Source organism: Leucopleurus acutus (assembly GCF_964270905.1).
Source record: "Leucopleurus acutus genome assembly, chromosome: 20".
In the NCBI taxonomy this organism is placed as follows: Eukaryota; Metazoa; Chordata; class Mammalia; order Artiodactyla; family Delphinidae; genus Leucopleurus; species Leucopleurus acutus.
In genome coordinates this window covers 4,983,514-5,007,947 of record NC_139162.1, presented here as the reverse complement: position 1 = coordinate 5,007,947, position 24,434 = coordinate 4,983,514, and the positions used below count along the sequence as shown (strand labels likewise).

At 57.4% G+C, this 24,434-nt stretch overlaps 1 protein-coding gene across 13 annotated transcripts; it reads left to right on the top strand.

The window, feature by feature from the left end:
- Positions 1-12,535: 12,535 nt before the first annotated feature.
- OSGIN1 (oxidative stress induced growth inhibitor 1) lies at positions 12,536-23,662 on the top strand. Of its 13 annotated transcripts, none has more exons than XM_082862053.1 (8): positions 12,536-12,650; positions 15,000-15,120; positions 16,369-16,457; positions 16,805-16,909; positions 18,020-18,156; positions 19,274-19,465; positions 19,738-19,829; positions 22,354-23,662. In XM_082862053.1, exons 4-8 carry the CDS (start codon positions 16,843-16,845, stop codon positions 23,300-23,302), a joined length of 1,437 nt encoding a protein of 478 aa, XP_082718179.1. In that variant the 5' UTR covers positions 12,536-12,650; positions 15,000-15,120; positions 16,369-16,457; positions 16,805-16,842; the 3' UTR covers positions 23,303-23,662. The 13 variants fall into 13 exon arrangements, with proteins under 13 accessions (XP_082718179.1, XP_082718173.1, XP_082718168.1 ...); XM_082862047.1 differs by having other exon boundaries at positions 14,294-15,120; XM_082862042.1 differs by having other exon boundaries at positions 14,263-15,120.
- Positions 23,663-24,434: the final 772 nt, after the last annotated feature.

The window sequence follows — 24,434 nt, the reverse complement described above, 5'->3', positions numbered from 1 at the left end:
CACAGCCCCAGGCCCCGGCCAGAGACCCAACCCGCCCTGCACACGTGGAAGCAGCAGCCACGCAGGGCAGTCCCAGGAGAAGGAAGAGGGCATCCAGGGTGGTGGCTGCCCCTGCCCAGGACAGACCACACAGGCTCAGGGAGAGGAGAGCCTACTGGGCGGCTCTGGACCCTCGGGAAGGAGGACAGACCATGCCCGCATGCCCTGTGACCTTTAACCCCTCAGCAAGTTCCACCCACTGGCATTTCCACCTCTCCTCTCTGCGTCTCATACCCTACAGCACACACGCACACGCACACACGCACACAGTGTCTGGAATATGGCCCGACCCAGGTGGAGCTTCTTCCTGGGGACAGAAAGTGGCCGTGACCTTGATGCTTTCTTGGGACAGACGCCACAGCCCCCAATCCACACTCACCTTCACCCTCCCCACGATCTTTTCAAAATGTGAGTCTGATCCCATGACCCTCATCTGGGGTCTTCCCTTTGCTCCCGGGACAAAGACCAGAAGGCTGTGCGTGACCTGGCTATTGTCAGCCCCTGCAGCCTCAGCTGATACCCTCACTCAGACACACGCCCCCTTTTGGTTTCTCAGAAGACTCCTTCCAACCTCAGGGCCTTTGCACCTGCCACTTCCTCCACCTGGAAGACCTTTTCTAGCCCAGTGGATCCTTCCCACCCTCTGCTCCCGGCCCAGTTGTCTCTTGGGGGCCTTTCCTGACATGACCAGACTGGTGACAGGACATTCATTCACATGCTCATCTGCTCATCTCCCCACTGGGTCGTCATCTCCTTGGGGGCGAGATCTGCATCTTCCTCCAGCATCGTGCGCCCATCTCCTAGCACAGCACTGGTGCATAGACGCCTGCTAACTGAGTCCCTGAAGGGCGGGGAGCATGGAGCCCCCTCCCCAGAGTCCTGGCCTTTTTAGGGGGAAGCAGCATGGTGGCCCTAGAGGCACCTCTTCCCCTCCTGGACCTCAGCTTCTCCACCTGGGAAGCGAGGCGTTGGGCTCATGGGGCAGCTCCCTCTGAGTGTCGATGTCCTGGTAGCCAGGACCCTGCGCCTCAGCTCTCAGGGGGCCCAGGGTTCCCAGGGGAGTAGGGCACAAGAGCAGAGGATGATCTGCGCCTGCCCCCTGGCTGGGGAGACAGCATCTGCCATGCTCATCAAATAGAGGATGGAGTCCGAATCCCAGAAGGAGGGAGAAGGCTACAGCGGCCTGGAGTCAGGTCCAGGGTCCTTGACGGCCAGAGGTGGACAAGCCCATCCTTGCCCAGACTTGTGAAGAGAACAGAGCCAGGCCCAGCCCGATGATGATTTAGCCCCCATGCCTCCGATTCCACTGTCAAAGCGTCATCACCTGTAGTGCAGAAATCGTCCCGTGACGAGGGTGTCTGGGGCACCCTGCTCATGCAGCGGACACCTCGGCGCCCCTCCTCCCCGAGCCCGCACAGCCAGGCTGCTCCTCTACCCCCAACCGTGCACCAAACGTGCAGAGCCTCCAAGGCCCGGCCCGGACTTGACTGTGCCCGGGGGCGGCACCCCAGCGCTGCAGAGGGCAGGCAGCAGTGGAGGTCAGATGGCAGGCTGCCCAGCATGCTGGCTCCCCCATCAGTCCAAAGAGCCCAGGGCCTGTCAGGTCCTGCTGGATGCAGCCCTGTGAGCAAGGTGGGGCTCTCGTCTATTCAGACAGGCACCCCCTTGTCCCGGGCATCTCCTTACCCAGCTCCAATCACAGTACCTCAGTGCCATCATGGGATTGCCCCCCTTTAAAATGTACAAGCAGTACTCGGCCATGGCAGATAACGTGGACCTACATGTAAGGAACAGTCCTATTATCCCATTATCCCACTACCCAGTGATGCTTCTGGTGAAGATGATGATGAAGATGAAGATGGTGATGAAGATGTTGGTGATGTTGGTGGTAATGGAGATGATGAAGATGGTGATGATGGTGATAGAGATGAAGATGATGGAGATGGTGAAGATGATGGAGGTGATGAAGGTGAAGATGATGGAGAAGATGATGGTGATAGGGATGAAGATGATGGAGATGATGAAGATGAAGATGATGGTGATAGAGATGAAGATGATGGAAATGATGAAGATGAAGATGGTGATGGTGACGAAGGTGACAGACGATGGGGATAAGGATGAAGATCATGAGCATGAGGAACCAGAAACCAGCTGTGGTTCATTTTGGTCTCAGCTCAGGATAGTATCAAAGGAGACCAAGCAGGCCTCGTTTCTTCAGAAAACAAAACCACTCCCAAGGAAGGCTCTGTGTTTGGAGGGGGAATTGGGCTCAGTTGGGAAGGTAGGCAGCAGGGGGTGTTGCCGCCATCAGGCTGCCTGGCTCGGCCCCTCACTGTCCCTTGATTTGCTCCTCTGTAAACCTGGCTGGTGATGGGACCTGCCTCGGAGAATGACGTGCACACTGATGGTACACAGAGCGCTGAGCACCAGCCTGGCGTCTGGTTAGGATGTAATAGATCGTAGCTTTTATCGTTATCGTTTTTATCCCAGTCTCTCCGGTTGGCCTGCTCTCCTGCTGGAGCCACTTTTCCCTCCCTCCCCTGGGCCACGCCGCCACCTCAGCTGAGCCAGTGGGGCCTCTAAGCTTCTTTGCAAGGTCCTCACGGGGTCTGCCTGTGGTCCAGGGGGCCCCAGAGTCAGCGGCCCTGCAAAGATGCACCCGTTGCATTGCTCAAACCGGGAGAATGGCTGGTATTCGCTTTTTTTCTTTCATAAATTTATTTATTTTTGGCTGCATTAGGTCTTCGTTGCCGCGCGTGGGCTTTCTCTCGTTGCGGCGAGCGGGGGCTTCTCATTGCGGTGGCTTCTCTTGTTGCGGAGCACGGGCTCTAGGCACACGGGCTCAGTAGTTGTGGAGCACGGGCTTAGTTGCTCTGCGGCATGTGGGATCTTCCCGGACCAGGGCTTGAACCCGTGTCCCCTGCATCGGCAGGCGGATTCTTAACCACTGCGCCACCAGTGAAGCCCCCAGAGTCCGTGGCCCTGTGAAGATGCACCCGTCGCCTTGCTCAAACCCGGAGAATGGCTGGTATTCTTGACCCCTGGGGCCGGCTCTCACGGGACTACGCTTGTCTCCTCCCAACTCCGCACATCGAGTTGGTAGCTTCAGATCAGCCGTGGTGGGAGTTTTTAGGCCGTAGGAATCGGCAGGTACGGCGATCCTGGCTTTTCCTTTGGAGGGAGTCAGTCAGAGGTTCCACATTTAGCAGGACAGCACCGCTCGCTCCCCAAGTATAACCTGTCATCGAGTCGTGCTGACGCTGGCTCCAGGAGGGACCGAGCACCCATCTATTCCCGGCCTAAACCGCCAGCCTCGTGGCCCAGGGCACTGCCATTTCTCGCCAAGTAGCCACCACAGCCTGCCCACTGCTCTGGGGCTTCGCTGGCCGGGCAGGGGCTCCCACTGCAGCCCAGGTAATGTCCAGGTTGTTTCTCTGCACGGCCTGTCCTTGGCCAGCCCCTCGGGCTCACCTGCACCCTTCTGACTTCCTTTAGTTCTTCAAACAAAGCAGTCCAGTTGATGATCTGGGGGCGCTTCTGCTTGGGAGTGTCTCTGCCCTGCCTTCCCTCGGCCTCCCCCACCAACTCCCTGGGTGACCAGGCCCCCTCAGCGGAAGTGCTCCCACTGCCAAGGGGCTCCCCGTCACCCTCACCCCCATTCCTCCAAAGCTCCCCCGTACCGTCTTCTCTCGGACGCGGGACACTTGGGCATGAAGCGCTTGTTGGCTCTGGGCTGGTTGGCAAGGCCCGAGCCTCCTGGGTTATAAGCTCTTGGTATATAAGTCCAGCGCACTGTAGGACTCAGGAAATGCAAGCTCCGGTTATCCCTGCTTCACGTGAACAGCAGAGAGCTGGATCCAGAGAGGTTGCCCGGAACCAGAGGAAAGTGAGGCAGGGCATCGCGGGCAGAGCAGGGCAGCCGGCGGGAGACAGCATGGGCTCTGGGTGCCGGGGGAACCCTGAGAGCCGGGGCAGGTGGGGCCCCCTCCAGGTCCATTCCTGCCGGGCCTGTCTGCTGGGCCTGAGGCCAGGCAGGTCCGAGGACAGCCAGGAGCCCCTGCAGGTGGCACAGCAGAGGAGGTACAGGGTCTAATTTGCAGTTTATAAGAGACTCTGGAGGTGTCTCTTATGGGGCCTCAGTAAGGAGGGACAGGAGTCTGGAACCCTGCTTCCGGCAACCACGAGACCCCGAAGCCCCGCTGCTGTCTTCCCGGGAAATCACAGGTGCTCTCTGCAGAGCAACATGTGAAATGCCCCTGGGGCTATTCTCCCAGCCCGTCCAGTCCCTGGGGAAAGGTCTAGCTTGCAGGACGCAGGACGAAGGACGGTGAATGAGGTCACTGAGGCCTTGACCTCACCACCGCCCAGGAAGGCAAGGCCTGAAGGGTATGTGAAATCCAATAAGGACAGCAAACAGGGCTTTTTTTAGCAGCATGTGGGGCAAAAGAAAAAAGGAAAGGGATGCCGCTGCTACCCTGGGCCAATGGACAACAGCAGCGGACTTCCCCAGGAGTGCTTATCCGCCCGGACAATGAACTTGGACTAGAAGGAACCACATACCTGCTAGGAGGGCCCGGAAGCTTGGAGGAGGGGCAGGTCAGGGCAGGTCACAGCCCTCGGCAATACCAGCGCTCCGCGTGCTGAGGGACCTGGGACATGCCCTAAGAGGACTCACAGGACACCGGCAGGCCCCTCCAGGTCAGGGACAAGCAGATGGGCCCCGGGTTTCTGAGGGACGAGGGGGCACGTGCTCACTCTCCAGCCCCAGATCACAGATTGCTTCTGGATTACCAGCCGGAGGGAGAAGGAAGCAGCGGCCCAAGGACTCAGCACGGGTTCTCCAGGAGCAGTCGAGTCAGATGACGGTCATTTCTTTGTCTTGTGGGGCCTGCAGACGGGCCCGGAGGATGGCGTGGACGGCAGTGGTTCTCAGGGTCACGCAGGAGACTGGGGACAATGCAGACAGCGGGGCTCATCCCAGAATTTCTGATCTAGTGAATCTAGGGCGGGGCCTGAGAATCTGCATTTCTAGTAAGTTCCCCGGTGCTGCTGAAGCTGCTGGTCCGGGGACCACCCTTTGAGAACCACTGCGCTAGAGGATCTTTGTGGGGGAGGGGTGGAAATGTGGGCTGGATGATTGGAAAATGACTCTGCCCAGAGTGAAAATGTCTGGATGGTGGGAAGCACAGGTGGCGGTATCCACAGTTTGCTGAGAACCCACAACGTGCCAAGCAGCAAGCTACCCTGAGGGACAGGTGTCCCTATTTTATAGACGAGGAGATGGAGGCTCAGAGAAGTGAAGTAACTTGCCCAAGGACACACAGCTAATAAGTTCCAGAGGGGCAACCCAGAGCTTCTGACTCCACAGACAGGACCCTTTTCACTCACCCCTCTGCCAAAGATAGAGCTGTGTCCACTAGTGGGAGGGTCTCTAGTGGCGTACCACAGGGCTCTGTCTTCAAGCCCCTGCAAAGTTGTCATCAAAGATTGAAATATGCAGAAGGCACACCAATCTATATGCACGTGATATAAAGCCAAGGGGGGCCATTCGTGCTCAAAATCTTTTAAGAATCTGTCAGCAAAGTGTGAAAGCAACAAGATTCATTCACTCATTCATTTCGTATTTATTGAGCTGCTACTGTGTCTGTCCCAGGCCCTGCATAAGGCATACATCAGTGAACAAAATGAAACAGAAAATCCTTGTCTCAAATTGCCTTTCCTTATGATTATTACTACTGATTATACAAAGATAGTGAAAATTCGAATTTTAAAGATCCATCTACAGGAACTCCCTGGTGGTCCAGTGGTTACGACTCTGTGCTTCCATTGCAGGGAGCACGGGTTTGATCCCTGGTTGGGGAACTAAGATCCTCTGTACCACGTGGCGCAGCCAAAGAAAACAAAAAAAAATCCGTCTACAATTCCTTGGCCCTGCCTGGCAAAGATTCTAGCTTCCTTCTTTTTTTTCGTTTTTCCTTGATTCCTTTCCACTTCCTGCCCTCAGGCCCACGTCGTCTGCTTCCCTTGTTTCTATCATAACGAGTTTCCACATTGCCTCCTGGCTCTGTGGCTGGCATTTCCAAAGGCTGCCGAATGGTCCTCTCTGAGCACTGGCTCCCGCTGTCTGGACTGTGCTCAGTGGCCAGCACGGAAGTTGCTTAGTTCTTGCTATAAATATCAATGCTTGGTGCGTGTCTCCTTGTCTGTCGTGGCCGGGGTTTGTCTCTGCTTCCAGGTTTTCCCTTAGGATTGGAATTTAGGCTCAGGGGCTGGCTGTGCATAGAGGGAATGAGATGAGAAGCCGTGGGGGTCAACGTCGAGTCCTCCATCAAGTTCAAAAGTCAAAGCTGAGGAAACCAAATCTCGGTAAATGAGCAAGGTGACATCGAGGTCTGTCCCGTTGGTCGAGGCCCCACCAGGGTCACCAGCTGGCCCCTGCCATCCTGGTAGCCTGCCTCTTCCAAGGACGTGTTTCTCTTTTAGACCTCATGGCTATTCCTGCAACAGCATAAAGACTGTGGTTTACAAAAAGATGGGCCGCCAGGATGGAAGGGAGTCCAATGTATTGGGCATCTCCACGGGCCAGGCAGTTCCTCGGCTGTATCTCAGCTCATCCCCCAACAGCTGCAGGGACAGAGGCTACCAGCCCTGCCGCACATGGAAATCACCAGTGGTACTTCCCGTGTCTGGCCGCATCCCAGCCCCATGATGTCAGAATCTCTGGGCCTGGGGCCTGGGTGTTAGTGTATCTTTAAACCCCCTCCACCAAGTGATTCTGACGTGCAGCAGGGATGAGAAGCACTGCTGTGCCATCTGCAGCTCACAGATAAGGAAACGGAAGCTCAGAGAGGTTAAGTCACTTGCCCAAAATCACACAGCTGAAAGTGATGGAGCCAGAATCCTGGTTGGTCTGACTCCAAAGTGGAAGCCTTTTATACCCTGGGCTGGACCCCAGTCTACCCTGACTGTTGGGCAGACACATTCATTCTCTTGCCAAAACTTTCCTCCTGGTTTTTGAGGAAAAGAGGGGGCAATCAGGAAGCAGGGAATGTGGCTGAAGACCCCCAGCCTCAACCCTGTGCAGACACTCCTTCCCGGGGCCCTCCTTGGTTCTCTCCATGTGGGGGCAGGATGTGGGCTTCCCCACCTTTGACACCGTCTCCCCCAGGGGATCTATGGTGACTATCCAGGGCGTGAACCTGCCCTGCGTCCTGGCAGCTCACACCGATGTCCTGGGGCAGCAGGCACAGGCTCTGCCACCAGACAGACCCAACTCTGAATCCCCTCTCCCCACTTCATTGCCCCCGGCCTTGGGCAAGTCCCTCCGGGTTTCTTCATCTGTAAACGAAACTTGTCGTTGAAAATATTTGCCCACTTCTGTGGGTCATCGGCAGAATCGATGGGATGCGGTGGATGACAAGGCTCTGCAACCGGCCAGGGCAAATATTAGCTCTCCTGTCATGCGCTGGCCGGGCCTGGCCTGGTCATGCCAGGGTGCTGGGCCCAGCTCTGCCGCCTGCCGTGACACAGGGCTACATCTCCCGTTCTCAGGGCCTCCGTTTCCTCATGGGAGGAATGGGAGGATAACAGCACCGAGCCTTCCTGGCTGGACTGGTTAACAGATCAAATGTATCAATCCCTCAAACACCTTACAGTGTGAACACCTCACAGAGGGGGCGGCCGTGGAGATAGGGGGCCCTCCGGGAGAGTTCAGGGGTCTGTGCCTTTGTGTCTGAGACAGGAAGCAGGCTGTCTTCCTTCCTTAGTTCCTTCGTAGTCAGCCTTTTTCTTGCAGGCGCCCAGGCTCTGCAGTTGCAGTGCTGGGTTCAAGCCCCAATTCTGCCACCTACGCTGTGTGACCTCAGGCTCAATATTGGTGGCCTCTCTGAGACTCAGCTATGTATAAAGAACCTTGTGTCCACAGTGCCCGGTGCCTGGAAGTGCCCAGCAAGTGGCAGAGCCATGGGAGCTGCCCCAAAGGAGAGGGATGAGGAGAGGCCAAGAACAGCCCCTTCGAACCATCCTAGGATTTCTTTTATTTTTTTTGTTCTTAGTTATTTATTTATGGCTGTGTTGGGTCATCGTTGCCGCGCGTGGGCTTTGTCTCCTTGCGGTGAGCAGGGGCCACTCTTCATTGCTGTGCGCGGGCTTCTTATTGCAGTGGCTTGTCTTTGCTGTGGAGCATGGGCTGTAGGCGCGCGGGCTTCAGTAGTTGTGGCTCGTGAACTCTAGAGCGCAGGCTCAGTAGTTGTGGCGCACAGGCTTAGTTGCTCCACAGCATGTGGGATCTTCCCGGACCAGGGCTCCAACCCATGTCCCCTGCATTGGCAGGTAGATTCTTAACCACTGCGCCCCCAGGGAAGTCCCCATCCTGGGGTTTCTTAGGGAGGGAGGAACGGTGGGCTTGGTGTGAGGGCTGTTTCAGGATCCCCGGGGAAGCACCCTGAGGCTACCCCTCCCCTCGCTTCCCCTGGTTCCCCAGCTCCCCAGCACCTGCAGGGGAGGTTGGGGGGAGCCTGGGGGGCAGGGGGCTGCACACCAAGCACAGGCTGCTGTGTGGGCTCCTCCCGTGAGCCAGGCCCCTGCCCTCAGCTGCACGGACCAGTGGTTGTTACCACCTTGCCAGCCCCGTGCTGGCGCTACAGGGCACAGAGGGGGAAAGTGAGGCTCAGAAGCGAGGTGCCCAGCTGCTTGCAATGGCCCAGGGTGACCAGCCATCCTGGTTCACCTGGAACTGAGGGGCTCCTGGGACGTGGCGGGGCTTTTGGTGCTAAACCCGGGAATGTCCAGAACGTCCCCGTTTGCACGAGCCGCTGGTGCAAGCGTCCCGCACAAGCCAAATGAGAGTCGTGTGTGTAACTGTGAGTTTTCCAAAAGCCTCGTTAAACAAGGAGGCGGGTGATGCTAATTTTAATAATCTATGTCACTTAACCCAAGATGTCCAAAATATTTTCACGATTTTCATCTCAACCTGGAATCCATATAAAAATTATTGAGCCATTTTGCTTTTTCTTTTTTAGTTGCTTTCTGTTTTTGCTAGCCCTTTGAAATCTAGCATATATTTTACACTTATGGCTAGACTTGCCAGATGAAGTGCAGGCTGCCCAGGTAGCTTTGAATTTCAGATAAACAATGAAAAAAATTTTTTTAGCATAAGTGTATCCCAAATATTGCTTGGGACATACTCAAAGTTTATTTCTTGTCTATCTGAAATTCCGGAAGTTACCTGGTTGCCCATTTTTTTTTTTTTTTTTTTTTTTTTGCGGTACGCGGGCCTCTCACTGTTGCGGCCTCTCCCGTTGCGGAGCACAGGCTCCAGACGCTCAGGCTCAGCGACCATGGCTCACGAGGCCCAGCCGCTCCGCGGCATGTGGGATCCTCCCGGACCGGGGCACGAACCCGTGTCCCCTGCATCGGCAGGCGGACTCTCAACCACTGCGCCACCAGGGAAGCCCTGGGTGCCCATATTTTTATTTGCTGCATCTGAGCCCTACTTTCAGCACATCAGAATGAGGAAGCTCACACTTCTGGTGCTTAATATTCTAAGTCATGGCCAAGAAGGGGTCGGGGCAGGTCTAAAGGAATCGGGGCACCCAGTGGAGTCCAAGAGAGCCAGTCCCCCAAGAGTGAACCTGCAAAGACCCTTCTTTGCTCTTTCTCTGTGGCTCCTCTAACCTTTTCCCCTTTGTCTGCCTGTGACATTATCAGTCTTTGTCTTAGTCGAGCTTTCTAGAAGCAACTCAACACATTTTATTTCTGATCATCTGCTGTCAGGTAAACAGGTGACAGGGAAGAAAGTCCATGTCCCGCCCACAATTCTCCCATATCAGCAAACTTTCAAAATCCGGAAAAGGGGTCAGGGCCAGTGGGGGCAGCGGGGCAGGTTGGGAGGAAAGATCGACCAGACCCAGAGATGGGGGTGCCCGGAGCCCACTTCCTTCCCAGGCTCTCCCTCCGGACCCTGAGCCTCAGCTCGCCCTGCCCCACCACGCTCCGGGTGGGAGTCTCTGACCCTGGAGTGTGTCTGTCTGCCTCTGTTTACACACCCACCAAAACCACCGGGAGGCTGCAGGCCAGAGCCCTGGGATGGAGAAGTGGAGACAGCAGGCAGGGCTGCTGGGGAAGTTGCAGCCTGTGCCACAGGGACAACCAGGGTCAGCTCTGCTCCTCGGCCGTCACGGCTCCTGGTGTGTGCAAACCCCAGCCTAGGTCCTGGTGTGTGTGCGGTGAACACCAGGGTGTCAGGGAGTTTTGCTAACAAAGCCCCGCTGGAACAGGGGCCCAGAGAGGTGGGCCACCGGCCCAAGGTCACACAGCACATGTGCAGCAGAGCTAGAAGCCAGCCAGGGAGCTGAGGCCTGGAGCGATGGACTTCCCGCCGCCACCTGCATGTATGTCACACTGTGTCACATGACACCAAGGGTCCCTGCTGCCGAAGACCCCAGGAGGAAAGGACTATGAGTGCCATTTCTCCTGGGTAAACGGAGGCCCCGAGGGCGCAGTGCCTCACCCAAGCTCATCTGCCCTTAGAGCTGAGCCCAGAAACCAGGTGTCACCCACCCCACCACGCACCGGATGCAGCCCTGCCTGGACCAGTCACGTGATTTTGGGGCCCGGTCCCCCGGGGTCTCTCTTCTCATCCCAGCTCCTCTCACTGCCCCCCAAACGCTTGTCACCAGCCCCTTCCTGTGGGGCACCCCTCTCTCCTCTCCTCCCCCCTCAACCTCTCTCCTCTCCTTTCTCCCCCTTCTCTTCCGGTCCCAGCAGCACTCTGCATTTTCAGAGCCATCCTTCACCCGGGCCCTATCCCCTGTCCCCAAAGGAGCCCAGCGGTCAGACCCGGTTCCCCCCCTCCTGGTGCCCCGCCACCCCTCTGTGCATATTCCATCCTGTGCATATTCCACGGCAGGGCCCTTGTACCCTGTGGCCACCAGGGCCAGGACTAGGAGAGAGGTATCACCTCGAGCACAAAATGCAAGGGGCAGCAAAGCACTCCATAATCAAGGCACATAGTGTGTTCATGCAGTTTTGTGGGTTTTTTTTTTTTTTTTTTTTGCGGTACGCGGGCCCCTCACTGTTGTGGCCTCTCCCGTTGCGGAGCACAGGCTCCGGACGCGCAGGCTCAGCGGCCATGGCTCACGGGCCCAGCCTCTCCGCGGCACGTGGGATCTTCCCAGACCGGGGCACGAACCCATGTCCCCTACATCGGCAGGCGGACTCTCAACCACTGCGCCACCAGGGAAGCCCCATACAGTATTTTTGAAAATCAAAAGTAACGCCTCAAATCCAGGATGAACAAAATATCAACGTTTTAAATACAGGCAGCATGGGTATCCTGATTTTTCTTTTTGCAGCAGGCTCCAGTACAGCTTGGCATGGCATAGTTACAGATCTTTGTTTGAAATTTTAACATTTTTGTTTATCTTGGATTTTTGGCATTAATTTTTATTTTTTTCAATTGCATCAAAATACTGTTTTCTTGATCACTGAGTGTTTTTGGCATCCCCTTAAATTTGGTACGCAAGGTGAGTGCCTCCTTGCTTAACCCTGGTCCCAGCCCTAGTGGGGCCGCCCACAGGGTGGGGCAGGGCTGGCAGGGAAGTCCCCAGGGCAGTGCGGACGATGGGGGTGACAATCACATCCGTAATGAAATGACATCTAACATGCACAGAGGTCTCTGGGCCGAGCACTGTTCTCGAGCCCTCCCGTCCTTCCTTCTGGATCACCTACGATGTGCTGAGCGCTCAGGATAGAGCAGACCGATACACTTCCCTGCCACTCAGAACCCACATCCCGGTTTGGGCAGAGAGATGATAAAATAATGAAATACGTGAGAATCGGCAAAATGTGAGGTGCGCAGTGCTACAGGCTAAAGAGAAAAAATAACGAAGAAAAGAAGACATGAACCATGTTTTAGGCACGGTCACCAAGAATGACATCCCTGAAACGCCACGACCACCCAGGAGGGAGAGTTATTACTCAGCCCCATTCTCAGATGAGGAAACTGAAGCAGCCTGCCCAGGAAGTGACAGCTGGGCTCCCAGCCTGCTCTGGCTGGTGCCAGAGGGCTTTTTATTGTGGGGAGGGAGAGGGAGGGGAGGAGCGGGAAGACATCACGTAGAACCAGATAGAATGAGGGCACCAGGACTTCTTCCTCCACTTAAAGGGGCCGCCTTGACTGTACGTTGGGCAGGACTGTCTCCGCCTCCCTAACGGGAAAGGCCAGGTTGGCTCAGCCTGGCCACCACCGGGCCCCACCCCACCAGGGACACCACCACCCCCACCCCCACCCCCGCCCCGGGTAGGGGCCCTTTAAGGCCGTCCCCCACCCCACCCCCGGAGCTGGCAACGTGACCGCCCTCCCTCAAGTGCGCAAATTCATTCATGCAGGGGCCCCTGCTGACTCACGCTTATGAAAGTGATTTCCTGGCCCCGCCCACCGCCCGCCTCCTCCCAACTCGTGAAATACCCTCGCTTCCCGGCCACTCATAGCCTCTTGGATCCCCACGGGGTAATGGGTGTCCTGCTCCCTCGGTCGGCATCGTGAGCCCTGGTTCTCCTAGTGCCTGACCAGGCCAGGCTCACGAGTGTCCTCGACTCCTGCCCGTCAGGTGAGTGGCCCAGGCGAGGCATGCGGGGGAGGTGGGAGAAGCTAGTCCCTCCCAGGCAGGGGTGGCCACGGGGCCCTGGAGCCACACAGGCTCCCCGGACCAGCATGATCGCCCCCACCCCAGGGTCCTCCCTCGCCCCTCCTGGCCATGCCCATCTCCAGGTGCCTGGCACCCTCAGCTGACAGCTGCCCTGCCCGCTTGGAGTGCGCCCCAGCCCGCGCGATGCTGCTCTGGGCAGGAAAGAGAGGTGTGGCCAGCCCGGGCAGGGTGCCCGGCGCCCCGAGGCCACTGGGTCACAGAGGCAGGCTGGGTGCTGCCCTCCGGGACCCCGCCTCTCCTGCTTGCAGGGGACAGAGGTCCCAGGCACCTGCCCTCAGCTCCCGCCACAGGGTCCCGGGGACCTGGCTTCTCCCAGGAGGGTTGGGGTGCCCAGAATGAGAGGCCCCAGAGGGTCTGGGGAGCCTCGGAGCTCTTGGGGCTCCAGATGGGGGAGGCTCCGGGGGGAGGCGGTGCCACGGGGCGCACGCTGGGGTTGAGGCGTCACCCTGGGGACTGGCAGCGCGTCCTCAGCGCCCCCCCCCCGCCCCTTTCTTGGTGGCACTGTTGTCCTGCTGTTTTCCTCAGAGGGCACTCACCCCGCCTCTGACAGGTATCAAGGGGCAGGATTTGGGCTCGGGGGCGTGGTCTCCAACAGTCCTGGGAAAGACACCTGCTCCCTCCTGACCCGTTTTTCCCTCTGGGCAACGGGGATAAGAAAACCCACGGGGCGGGGGTGGGGGGTGGGGGTGTCATTAAAGTGAAATGAGCAAAAAGCCACGACAGGCGCCCAGTAAATGTAGCCACACAGGCGCCCCGAGTCTGAGAGCGGTTTCAGGCTGTGATAACCCTGGAAGTTCCAATGCTGCAAACTGCAAAGAAAGAAAGAGAAAATAATTGCACCTCGGAAGGTGCAGTTATTCCCAGTTCTTTTAGGCTTCTTTTCTCTTGTGAACTTGAATGAGTTTTCAATGTTAACTTTTTTCGGTGGACATTTGCCATCTCCAACCAGAGGAACTTCAACAGAACGTTCGCATTAAAAACTGACCGTTCCAACTCCACAAAACTAAAAAGCATAGCAGAAATGGGAAGTTAAACTTTCAAATGAAAGTTGGCAGCATGCGTTCTTCCGAGGTTTTGAGAGCTTTGTCTTGGGACTTGGGGCTGTATCGCTGCACAGGAAGTAACCTCTCAGGTCAGCCTCTGGGTGGTGACCTCATGTGTGTGGCATCCAGAAGCTTCTGGCAGCGAGCACTGGACTTGGAGTCCAAAAGCTCTGGTGGTAAATGGGGCCCCTTTGCCTCCGGGAAGCGTGAAAAGGGGGCAGTCAGTTCTGATTCCTCATCTGTAAACGGGGGCTTCTGCAAGTACCCTCCTTACTGGCGCTGGGAGGATTCAAAGGGACTGGGATCCTCAGTCCTTTACTGAAGCTTCAGGTAAAGGACTTGGCCCGGGGTGGGCACTCCATGGGCGCGGGGAACAGGTTGACACCCATTGTGGGGGGCTATGGGGTGTCTAGGTGGTCTGAGCCCTCAGTGAACAAGCTAGTTTCATGACCCACTGGCTCTGTGACCAGGGGGGCATGGCCTCACCTCCCTGAGCCTCAGTTTTCCGGTCTGTAAAGTGGGCTCCATGAGGATTAAAGGAGCCGATGCAGAAGGAGCGTCTTGCAAGGATATCACCTGCGTCCCGTTGCTGCTATTCCTGGGGACAGTGAGGACGTGCAGTGCAGGGCCCTGGGGCTGTTTGAAGGAACCAGGACGAAGAGTTCTGGGAAGCACAGCCCTCCTCCCCAGGGCCACCAGGCACACCCAGCGGCCAGTGGTTAGTGAGAAACTGTGCCCTCCCAGCTGCGAGCATTGGCCACCTGGCCTCCCTCCCCCGACACCAGCGCTGGGACAGAGCAGCAGGGTGGGCAGGGATGGATACGTGTGCTACACTCAGCCGGGTAGGAGGGGCCTCTGTCACACACTGTCACACTGTCACTCCAGCTCGGGGGGCACAGAGAAGACTCTGGAACAGGCCATCCCGGGCTAAAACCCAGCTCGGCCTGCGCGAGCTGGGGCAAACTCCTCGCAAACCATATGGGGCTGTGAGAAGCTCGCTGGGCCTCAGTTTCCCCGTCTGTAACACGAGAGTGATTGCGAGAGTCCTTATAACAACGCAGTTAAATACGGATTAAGTTAGTTAATGCGCGTCAAGTGTTTCAAGCACGCCTGTCACCCGGCTAACTCCATGGAAGTATGGAAACGTTGGTCATTCTGTATCGTTGTTGGCAGTGGCAGTGGTGTCACCCCAGAATCCTCTTCCCAGGCAGACAGCCTGGGCCCCTGCAGGGAACCAGGCGTGGAGAGAGCCACGTGGTCCCTGATGGGGAACAAGGGGCTCACCAAGACGGGATGAGGAGGCTGTCCCAGCCCAGGCCCCAGCTGAGGTGAGGAAGGCCATTCTCAGGGGACCTGAGGGCACTGGGGAGGGAGTCCTTAAATGTCACATCCCCCTGTGTGACACTGGAGACACCCTTCACCCTCTGAGCTTCCCTTTCCTCACCTGCCAGATGGCGGTGACGCCGCCCACCTCTCAGGGTGCCCGAGAGTCCCAGATGCTACGGCTCAGGTGGAAGCTCCTCTCCTCGCAAACTGCAAAGTGCTGTGGGAGTGACTCCCACCAGCCTGTCTGGGCGGCTGTCCCTCGTCCCTCTGCCCGGGACCTACCTCCCCAGCGGTGGACGCTGGTGTTGCTGTCACTCTGCACACATCAGAGGTCGTACGCTGGCCTCGGTTGTGTTTCACCAGCCTGTTCAAGATTTTCAAAAATTGTGAATCAGTTGCCCACTTTTCCAAATCAGAGAATTCACATTAAAAACCCAGATGTCAGCCTTTTCTGGAAGAATCCTGAAGGCCAGCGATGCCGGGCCCCCATCCCTGGCTGCTCTGGGTGGTCTGGGCCCTGTGCCCCCCCATTCACCCTTTTACTTGCTACCAGCCCCATGTCTCCCTGGGGACAGGCCAAGCAGCGTGCACGGTGCATTCAGGCAAAGCCTCGGCACCATTAGCCCTGAATTTAAAAGTCGGCTGCGTGATACTGAGCAACTTGTGCGACTTCTCCGAGCCCCAGTTTACCCATCTGTAAGTGGGATAATAGCACCGACAGTGCTTTCTGCATAGGGTCAGTGTGAGGAGGACATGAGAAAAAACATGTCAAATACCTGGGACATAGAAAGTGCTAAGTGCCTGCCTGCTCCTCACATGCTCGTGTGCATGTTGCCCTGTGGTGGTCAGGACAGCAGGGGTGCTGGACAGTGGGTGATGCCAGGGCCCCCGTTAGCTCGTCTAGGGGGATGTGGAGAAGGTGGGTCTGGACTCTCCTCAGGCACCTGCAGCCCTAAGAACGGGGTTTGGGTCTCTCTGAGTGATTTGGGCTTGTGGCCAGCAGGGGACGCTGGTGCTCCAGAGACAAGCAGGTTTGCACGCATTTCTCCCCAAACCAAGGGGCTCAGGCTTCCGTGGTTTCTGCATGTCCACCTGTTCTAGCCCAGCCTCTGGAGGAGACAGTGAGCTCTGGTCTCTTCCCGGTGGCCCGTTTTCTAGAGGCAGTTGCTTCACGTACAGTACCTCTGCCCCCCCCCCCCCGCCTCCAACAACCCCATGGGGTAGAGACGATTATTATTCCCATTTTACAGATGAGGAAACTGAGACCCAGAGAGGTCGCCAGTTCAGAAGTGCCTCTCCAGGGCCAAGTCCACCGAAGACCCGAGGGCCGGATTGTGGGGTGAGGGCTGTGGCCGTCACAGAAGTGCTGGGCAGGGCTTGCCCACGGTTGGGCAGAGGGGGACCTCATGGAAGCTGAATAAGCTTCGAGGACAGTTACTGCCCCTGATGAGATGGGGAGTGTGGAGTGAGGCTCAGAGAGACGAGGTGACCAGGCTGGGGGAGAGAGCCCTGCATAATTGGACCTGTTTAGAGTATAGCAGGTGTGAGAGGGGAGTGTCATCCTGATAAGACTCAGGGAGGACCTTGGACTTGATCCTGAGTGCCACAGGAGGTCACCCTGCAGCTGGGAAGTGAGTGCATGACACCCCGGCTCACCGAGGGCCCCCTCCTCCCCTGTGCCCCCAGGTTGCTGCCAGCCCCAAGCCCCCCCGAGAGCCGCAGCCATGAGCAACGGATGGAAGGACCACCTTGGTGCCCGCAGCTCAGAGCCCCTCCCGGTCGTCATCATCGGTGAGTGCCGCCCAGGGTGGGGGAGGGGCTGCCCTGAGCCCCAAGGGTTAGAGGTCAGGAGCGAGCAGGCCCTGGAGCGGTCACTCTGTGCCCAGTGCTGTGCTCAGCAATTTATAAAACATCATCTGAGTAACCCTCCCAAGAACGCTCGAGGCAAGAGCAGGGTGCTCTGCAGGGGTTGCGCAGTAAGGGCGCGGCAGGGGGTCGGGGGACTGGTTCTGTGCCTGTGCCCGTCCTGTACTTTCCCTGTGCCTGCGTGCCTGTGTGACGGGGACGCAGCCGAAGCATGTTGTCCTGCCGTCAGGTCTGAACAAATGGGGGACAGAGGGCCCCTCCCTCCGGGCGAACACCAGGTCGAACCACATGAAATGACCATTTTTGTAAGTTAAAAACAGTTGCGCATCGACGATTTCATAGGGTTCGTCTGAACAGCTGTCGACATGTGAGTTAAGACTGAGAACAGCACAACTTAAGACGGGGGAAAGACAGAGAAGAATAGGAGTGATGTCATGAGGTTAATTGCCCAAAAAGTGCCTCTGATAAGCAGTGTGGTTCATCCAGACCTGGGGGCAGGCGGCCCCACAGGTGGCTTAGCGCCCACCCTGAGCACCCTTGGCCCCCGAGCCCACCCCCAGAGCACGTAGCCATCTGTGCTGTAATATTTTACACATCCCTCTGACCGACCTGACCCCACTGTCAGTTCTCAGTAATCTCAGGATCTCAGTCATGCCGCTGTGTGACCACAGGCAAGTCAGTTAACCTCTCTGTGCCCCAGCTTCCTCAAGTAGAAAAGGAGGAAAAGTAGCATGTGTCTGGCTCAGTGCGCTCGGGGCTATGGAGGGACCTGGTACAGCAGCCACGGCAGTCAGTTTCTTATTATTTTGTTGTTATTAAAATCGCTTAACACACAGTAAGCACTCAGTAACTGTCAGCGGTTATTTCCACAACTTTATTGTTGTTCAAGTGGTATAGTGCTAATAAATGTTCTATTTTTATTTTTATGCCTGAAGAGCAAATCAATGAACGAGGCAGATGGAGACCAAAGCCCTCAGTGGTGGTGGTCTCTTGTGCTCAAAAGCGCTGCCCTCTGACCCCGCCCTCTCTCCCCAGGCAATGGTCCCTCTGGCATCTGCCTGTCCTACCTGCTCTCGGGTTACAACCCCTATGTGAAGCCAGATGCCATCCACCCACACCCCTTGCTGCAGAGGAAGCTCACCGAGGCGCCGGGGGTCTCCATCGTGGACCAGGTGGGCTTGAGCTCCGGGTGGGAGGGACACCCTCATTGCGGGGAAACTCTCCCGGGCACAAATGAAAAGGATGCATTCACGAGACATAAGACCAAACGTGCGAGAGCCCACGAAATCAGCCACAGAAACTGGGGAAGAGGAAGCACAGCTGTCTTTGAAGACTTACAAATCCCACATCAGCTTGTCTCAGCTCCCCTAGACCAGTGCTTCTAAACCCAGGGATGATTTCCGCCCCCCCACCCCCCGGGGACACTTGGCCACCTGGAGACAGTTTCGGTTGTCACGACCAGAGTGGTGACACCACAGGCGTAGAGGGTCGAGGCCAGGGATGCTGTTAAACATCCTACGATACACAGGACAGGCCCCACCACAAAGAATTATCCAGCCCCAAGGCCAGTTGTGCCCCAGCTGAGAACCCCTGCCCTAGATATTGCAGGTCCACCAGCCCCTGCTCAGGAGGGCTCACCACCCTCCCCTCCACGCCCCTCGCCTTCCAGGAGGCCACTCAGTGTCTGCCCCCCACTTCAGGCAGCATCCATCCTCCTGGGCCCCTCCCAGCATCAAGCTGGTGGGTGAGGAAGTAAGTTGGCATGGGGTCTAGATAGGCTTTTTCCAGACTGCCTTCTACAGCAGGGGTTGCCCCCCGCGGGGGACCCCCCCCCACACCCAACCTGGGCCACACAGCAGGAGGTGAGCGGCAGGCAAGCGAAGAGAAGCTTCATCTGCCTCTCCCCATCGCTCCCCGTCGCTCACATTACCGCCTAAACCATCCCCCTCCGCCCCACCCTCGTCTGTGGAAAAATACTCTTCCATGAAACCAGTCCCTGGTGCCAAAAATATTGGGGACCACTGTTGTACAGGACAGCCATCCCTCGGTATAATATACAGAGAAAAATGTCCCTGCTCCAGTAAATCTGAGAGACACTGGGTTTGGCAAAATTAAACGGGTAAGTGACAGCTGCAGGACTTGTCAGAGCCTTTAATTTGCTGATGTGCACTATCTCCTTTTGAGAGGCAGCATTTCCCAAGCTTATCTGACACCCTGGTACTAGGGTGGAAAGGCAGGACCAGGTGGCCTTCCTCCAGTGGGCCCTCTGACTTGTGTCCCCCCGCCCAGGACCTGGATTACCTGTCCGAAGGCCTTGAAGGCCGGTGCCAAAGCCCTGTGGCCCTGCTGTTTGATGCCCTCCTGCGCCCAGACACAGACTTTGGGGGCAACGTGGAGTCTGTCCTCACCTGGAAGCACCAGAAGGAGCGAGCCATCCCCCACCTGGTCCTGGGCCGGAACCTGCCAGGGGGCGCCTGGCATGTGAGTGGGGCCCAGAAGGGGTGAGGGGACTTGAGCCAAATCTACATGAAGTCTGGGGGAGGGGGAGGGGAGGGGAGGGGAGGGGAGGGGGAGGGGAGGGGAGGGGGAGGGGAGGGGGAGGGTCCCTCCTCCTCCCTAACTCGGGTTAGGACGCTTCCATTGCCCACCTTTCCCTATTCACCTCCCCCTCCCCCCACCCCTCAGCCTGCCCTCCAGCCCTCAGTGGACTGGGGGCCAGCAGAAGCCTGGACTTTGGTCTCCTTTCCTCCCAGTCCATTGAAGGCTCCATGGTGACCCTGAGCCAAGGCGATTGGATGGGGCTCCCGGACCTGCAGGTCAAGGACTGGATGTGCAGGAAGCGAAGGTGAGGCCGCCCTGGAAAGCCCCAGATGGGCAGGGAAGACCTGGGCCCGACCCGACATTGAACTGGGAGCCAAAGGGTTTCGGGGCTCATCTAGCCCGCCCTTCCTCTTACTCCAGCGGGGGAAGCTGAGGTTCGGCTGGGGAAAGGACTTTCCCAGGACCACGCGGGGAGTGAAGAGCAGAGCTGCGGTCACCTAGGACTCCCTGTCCAGTGCGCCTGCTGCACGACCTAAGGAGAGGGTGACAGCTGGCCTCTGCCCCCTACGCCCTGCCCCGGAGCCTCCAGCCCAGGCTCCCAGCCCTCTGGCCTCCCACGATTCTGAGCCCGGCCTGGAACAGTCTCTTTTTGTCTAGGTCAGCTAATAGAATGCACTTTTTTAAAAAAATATTTCTGCATTAGAAACATAACCATACTATAGAAAACTGAAAACTGAGAAAAGGAAAACAACTGATGCCTACCTGGCACCGCCGCATCTCGGGGGGGTTCTCTTCCCATCCGGTTTCCTGCTCCATAAAGACCACACTGCACACTTCTCTCCACCCCCAGAGAGACAGCAGAATCACTGAATAGATAAATTCTAGCCCCCGCTCGCCCTCGTACGTTTCCGCCGCCCTCGGGGCTGTGACAGGGGGCCTGTTGTCCCCACCGAGGAGGCGGTCGGCCTCTCTGGCAGCTCCGTTTCCACCCCTCTGGGGCTCACTGTCCCTTGGACACAAAGACTTTTTGTCCCTGAAAATTTGATAGGAAGACATCCAGGCTGGTGTAGCGATGTGTTAACAGACAGATGGGAACGTAAATTTAACTTGTGGACATGCCCTTTTCTATCGGACTCTTAAAATGTAACATTATGTCGTGAGGATTTCACATGGCCATTACACAGTGTTTGCAACCATCCTTTCACATGGCCACTTATACTCCCAAGAGACGGTGAGCCTCTTCACTGAGTAATTCCTCCATACCCAGCCTTGTGCTTAGATGTTGGAGCCAAAGGCCACAACAGATGCACTCCCGTCCTCATGGTGCTGCCACGGTTCCTAAACCACTTCCCGGTCATGCAGCTTTTATTCTTTCCAGTGTGCCACTATCATAAAGAACCCCGGATGCCACATCTTCTCAGGACAGTCCTTCGAAACAATTTTTACTAAAATAGAGGAGGGGAAATGACCAGCCCACAGGCATGGATTCCAGACTTGCAGTTTCAGGAGCAGACTGACAGTTGGGTTGGTTGGAGCAGCCTTAGGGGATGTGCTCTGAGCTCTCACTGCAAACAGGAGTTGTATTGAAGGCCTGCCTGTCAAAGAGGATTCCCTTCCAGTGAGTTAATCCGTAACAAAGTGTCCACAAGTCAGGAAAAGTAACTCACCTAAGGTCACCCAGGTAGCTACAGGGAGGAGCTGAGATGATGTCAAAGTCTGTGCGTCGGGCTTCCCTGGTGGTGCAATGGTTGAGAGTCTGCCTGCCGATGCAGGGGACGTGGGTTCGTGCCCCGGTCCGGGAGGATCCCACGTGCCGCGGAGCGGCTGGGCCCGTGAGCCATGGCCGCTGAGCCTGCGCTTCTGGAGCCTGTGCTCCGCGACGGGAGAGGCCACGGCAGTGAGAGGCCCGCGTACCGCAAAAAAAAAAAAAAAGTCTGTGTGTCACCCACTGGCAATGCTGGCCCTAGTCACGGCCCCAGAAAGGATTGCAATAATAGCAATAGAAGTAACAACAACAACAGTAGTAGTAATATCATAATAATAATAGTCTCTGCTGCTACTGTGTGGGCTGAGAACTATGCTAAGTGCTTTATATGGGTTACGCTTTAACCAGCTTATTTACTGAAATACAGGGACATACAGAGAACGACACAGTTCACATGCCTACAGGCGGGTGAAATTTCTCAAAGTGGATACACCTGCGCTTCAGCCGCCCAGACTCAACAAACAGATTCCCCCCCATCCCCAGCAGCCCCCTCAGACCCCTCCCGGTCACCACCCACTTCCTAAGAGGTAGCCACTCGCTTGACCTCTAACTCTGTAGATTAGTTTTGTCTGTTTCTGAACTTTATAAAAACGGAATCCTACCACATTTATGTAAAATATTATTTAGTCATTTGAGGAAATAGTAGTGGCTGACCTCATGTCACTTACTACCTGTCGTGTTCTATTCTAAATTCTTCATTCGTATTATCTAAGCCTCTCAACAATGGCAGGGAACGGGTGCTGTCACCACGGTCATCCTCATTTTGCAAAGGAGGAGCCCAGGCAGAGGGTTCCAGGCCCCGAGCTCACTGGTGGCAGAGCCAGGATTTGAACCCAGGCTGTCTGGCACCGGAGGCCACACTCTGAACCCCACCCTAATGAGGCACCCTTATCAGCTCCATTTTACAGAAGAGGAGACAGGCTCCCAGAGGTTAAACCACTTAACCAAGTCCTACACGTCTGGGTGGTGCAGCCACCGTCCAGCTCCAGGGCCTGACTCCAGCCTGTCCATCTCCCCCGCAGTCCGCTCTGTGACACTCACCCTCCCTCGTCCTTCCCCGCAGAGGTCTTCGCAACAGCCGGGCCACGGCCGGGGACATCGCCCACTACTATAGGGACTACGTGATCAAGAAGGGCCTGAGCCATAATTTTGTGTCTGGCGCCGTGGTCACGGCCGTGGAGTGGGGGACACCCGAGCCCAGCAGCCCCGGCGCCCGGGACCCCAGCCCCCTCTTCCAGGTGAACGGCTTCGTGACCACCGCGGACCAGAGCCAGCAGCCCTTCTCCCTATGCGCCCGCAACGTGGTCTTGGCCACTGGCACGTCTGACAGCCCAGCCCGGCTGGGCATCCCCGGGGAGGCCCTGCCCTTCGTGCATCGTGATCTGTCGGCCCTGGAGGCAGCCACGCGGGCAGGCACCGTGTCCCCGTCCTCGGACCCCGTCCTCATCATCGGGGCGGGACTGTCGGCGGCCGACGCGGTCCTCTACGCCCGCCACTACAACATCCCTGTGATCCACGCCTTCCGCCGGTCCGTGGACGACCCCGGCCTGGTGTTCAACCAGCTGCCCAAGATGCTGTACCCGGAGTACCACAAGGTGCACCAGATGATGCGGGAGCAGTCCATCCTGTCGCCCAGCCCCTACGAGGGCTACCGAAGCCTCCCCGCGCACCAGCTGCTGCTCCTCAGGGAGGACCGCCAGGCCGTGTTCCGGGACCCCCGGGGCCTCCAGAAGGTCTTCGGCATCGCCCTGGTGCTGGCCCTCATTGGCTCCCACCCCGATCTGTCCTTCCTCCCGGGCGCAGGCGCTGACCTCGCCACGGACCCCAACCAGCCACTGAGCGCCAAGAGGAACCCCATTGACGTGGACCCCTTCACTTACCAGAGCGTCCACCGGGAGGGCCTGTACGCCGTGGGGCCACTGGCCGGGGACAACTTCGTGAGGTTTGTGCAGGGCGGGGCCCTGGCTGTGGCCAGCTCCCTGCTGAGGAAGGAGGCCAGGAAGCCGCCCTAGCACCTGGCCTGGCATCCTTGCACCCAGGCCCTAAAGAGGAGGGGAGAGCACCACGGCCCTGCTGGACGCAGAGCCCATCCCAAGATGCCCCAGTGATGGATGGGGGCCTCTCCTGGCAGGAGACAGGAGCGGCCACGAGCCCATGCAACGGCCCTCTCAGATGAAGAGTGAGAAACCCAGGCTGCCAGGACTCAGACCAGGGTGGAAAGAGTGACCACAGGACAGGGGAGGCCCAGAGCTGTAACTGGGGGTGAGAGCTGCCGGTGTGAGCTGGGGTCACCGGGGCCAGCTGAGCACCGAGCCAGGAGGACCCCAGGCCCTGCTCTTCCCAGAACCGGGTCCCAAATAAAACCAGCGCCTGCCTGCACTCCTGTGTCTGAGGACTCTGTGCTTGGGGAGGGTGCCAGGTGCCCAGGACCTGCTCTGGGAGCTGGGGAGTGGGGGCGGGGGGAGAAGCACAGGGCCTGGTGGGAGAACGTCCTTGGGCTGGGGGGTTGGGAGTCCATGGACGGTGCCCCAGGAGGAAGGGCAGCTGAGTGGGAGCAGAGGAGACAGCAGCTGTGTTTGAGGAATGGGTGCTGGGGAGGCATTCCTGCTCTGCCCACCCCTCCAGTCTAGTCCCAGCCTCTCCCACTCTCCCTCCAGCCACACTGTCTCCTTTCAGTCGGTCCTTCATGTTCTCCACCTGCCACAGGGCCTTTGCACAGGATAGTCTCTAGCAGAGGGCACTTTCCCCTCCTGTCTTTAACTCCTCTTCCTTCCACTCTCAGAGCATAAGGATCATTTCCTGTAGGAAGAAGCCTCTTCTGACACATACCCCTCCATGGCCTATAGGCAAATTCCCCTCTCATGGCCCAAGGTGCCACCTCTTCATAACAGTTCAGTTTTAATTGTTCATTTATCCGTGGAATCATTCCAGTATCTGGCTCCGCCCACTTGGATGTAAGCTCAAGGTGGCCAAGGAACTCGTCTGTTTTCCCTGTCCTTGGAAGCCAGTGCCAGCAGCAGGCCTAGCACCTAGCAGGTGCTCGTTTAATTCTTTGGGTCGGTGGGTGGATGGATGCGGGGAGTGAGGGGAAGAGGGTGTTCCGGAGTGAAGACTGGTTCTGGGCGTTGTTTAACAGGCGGGTGA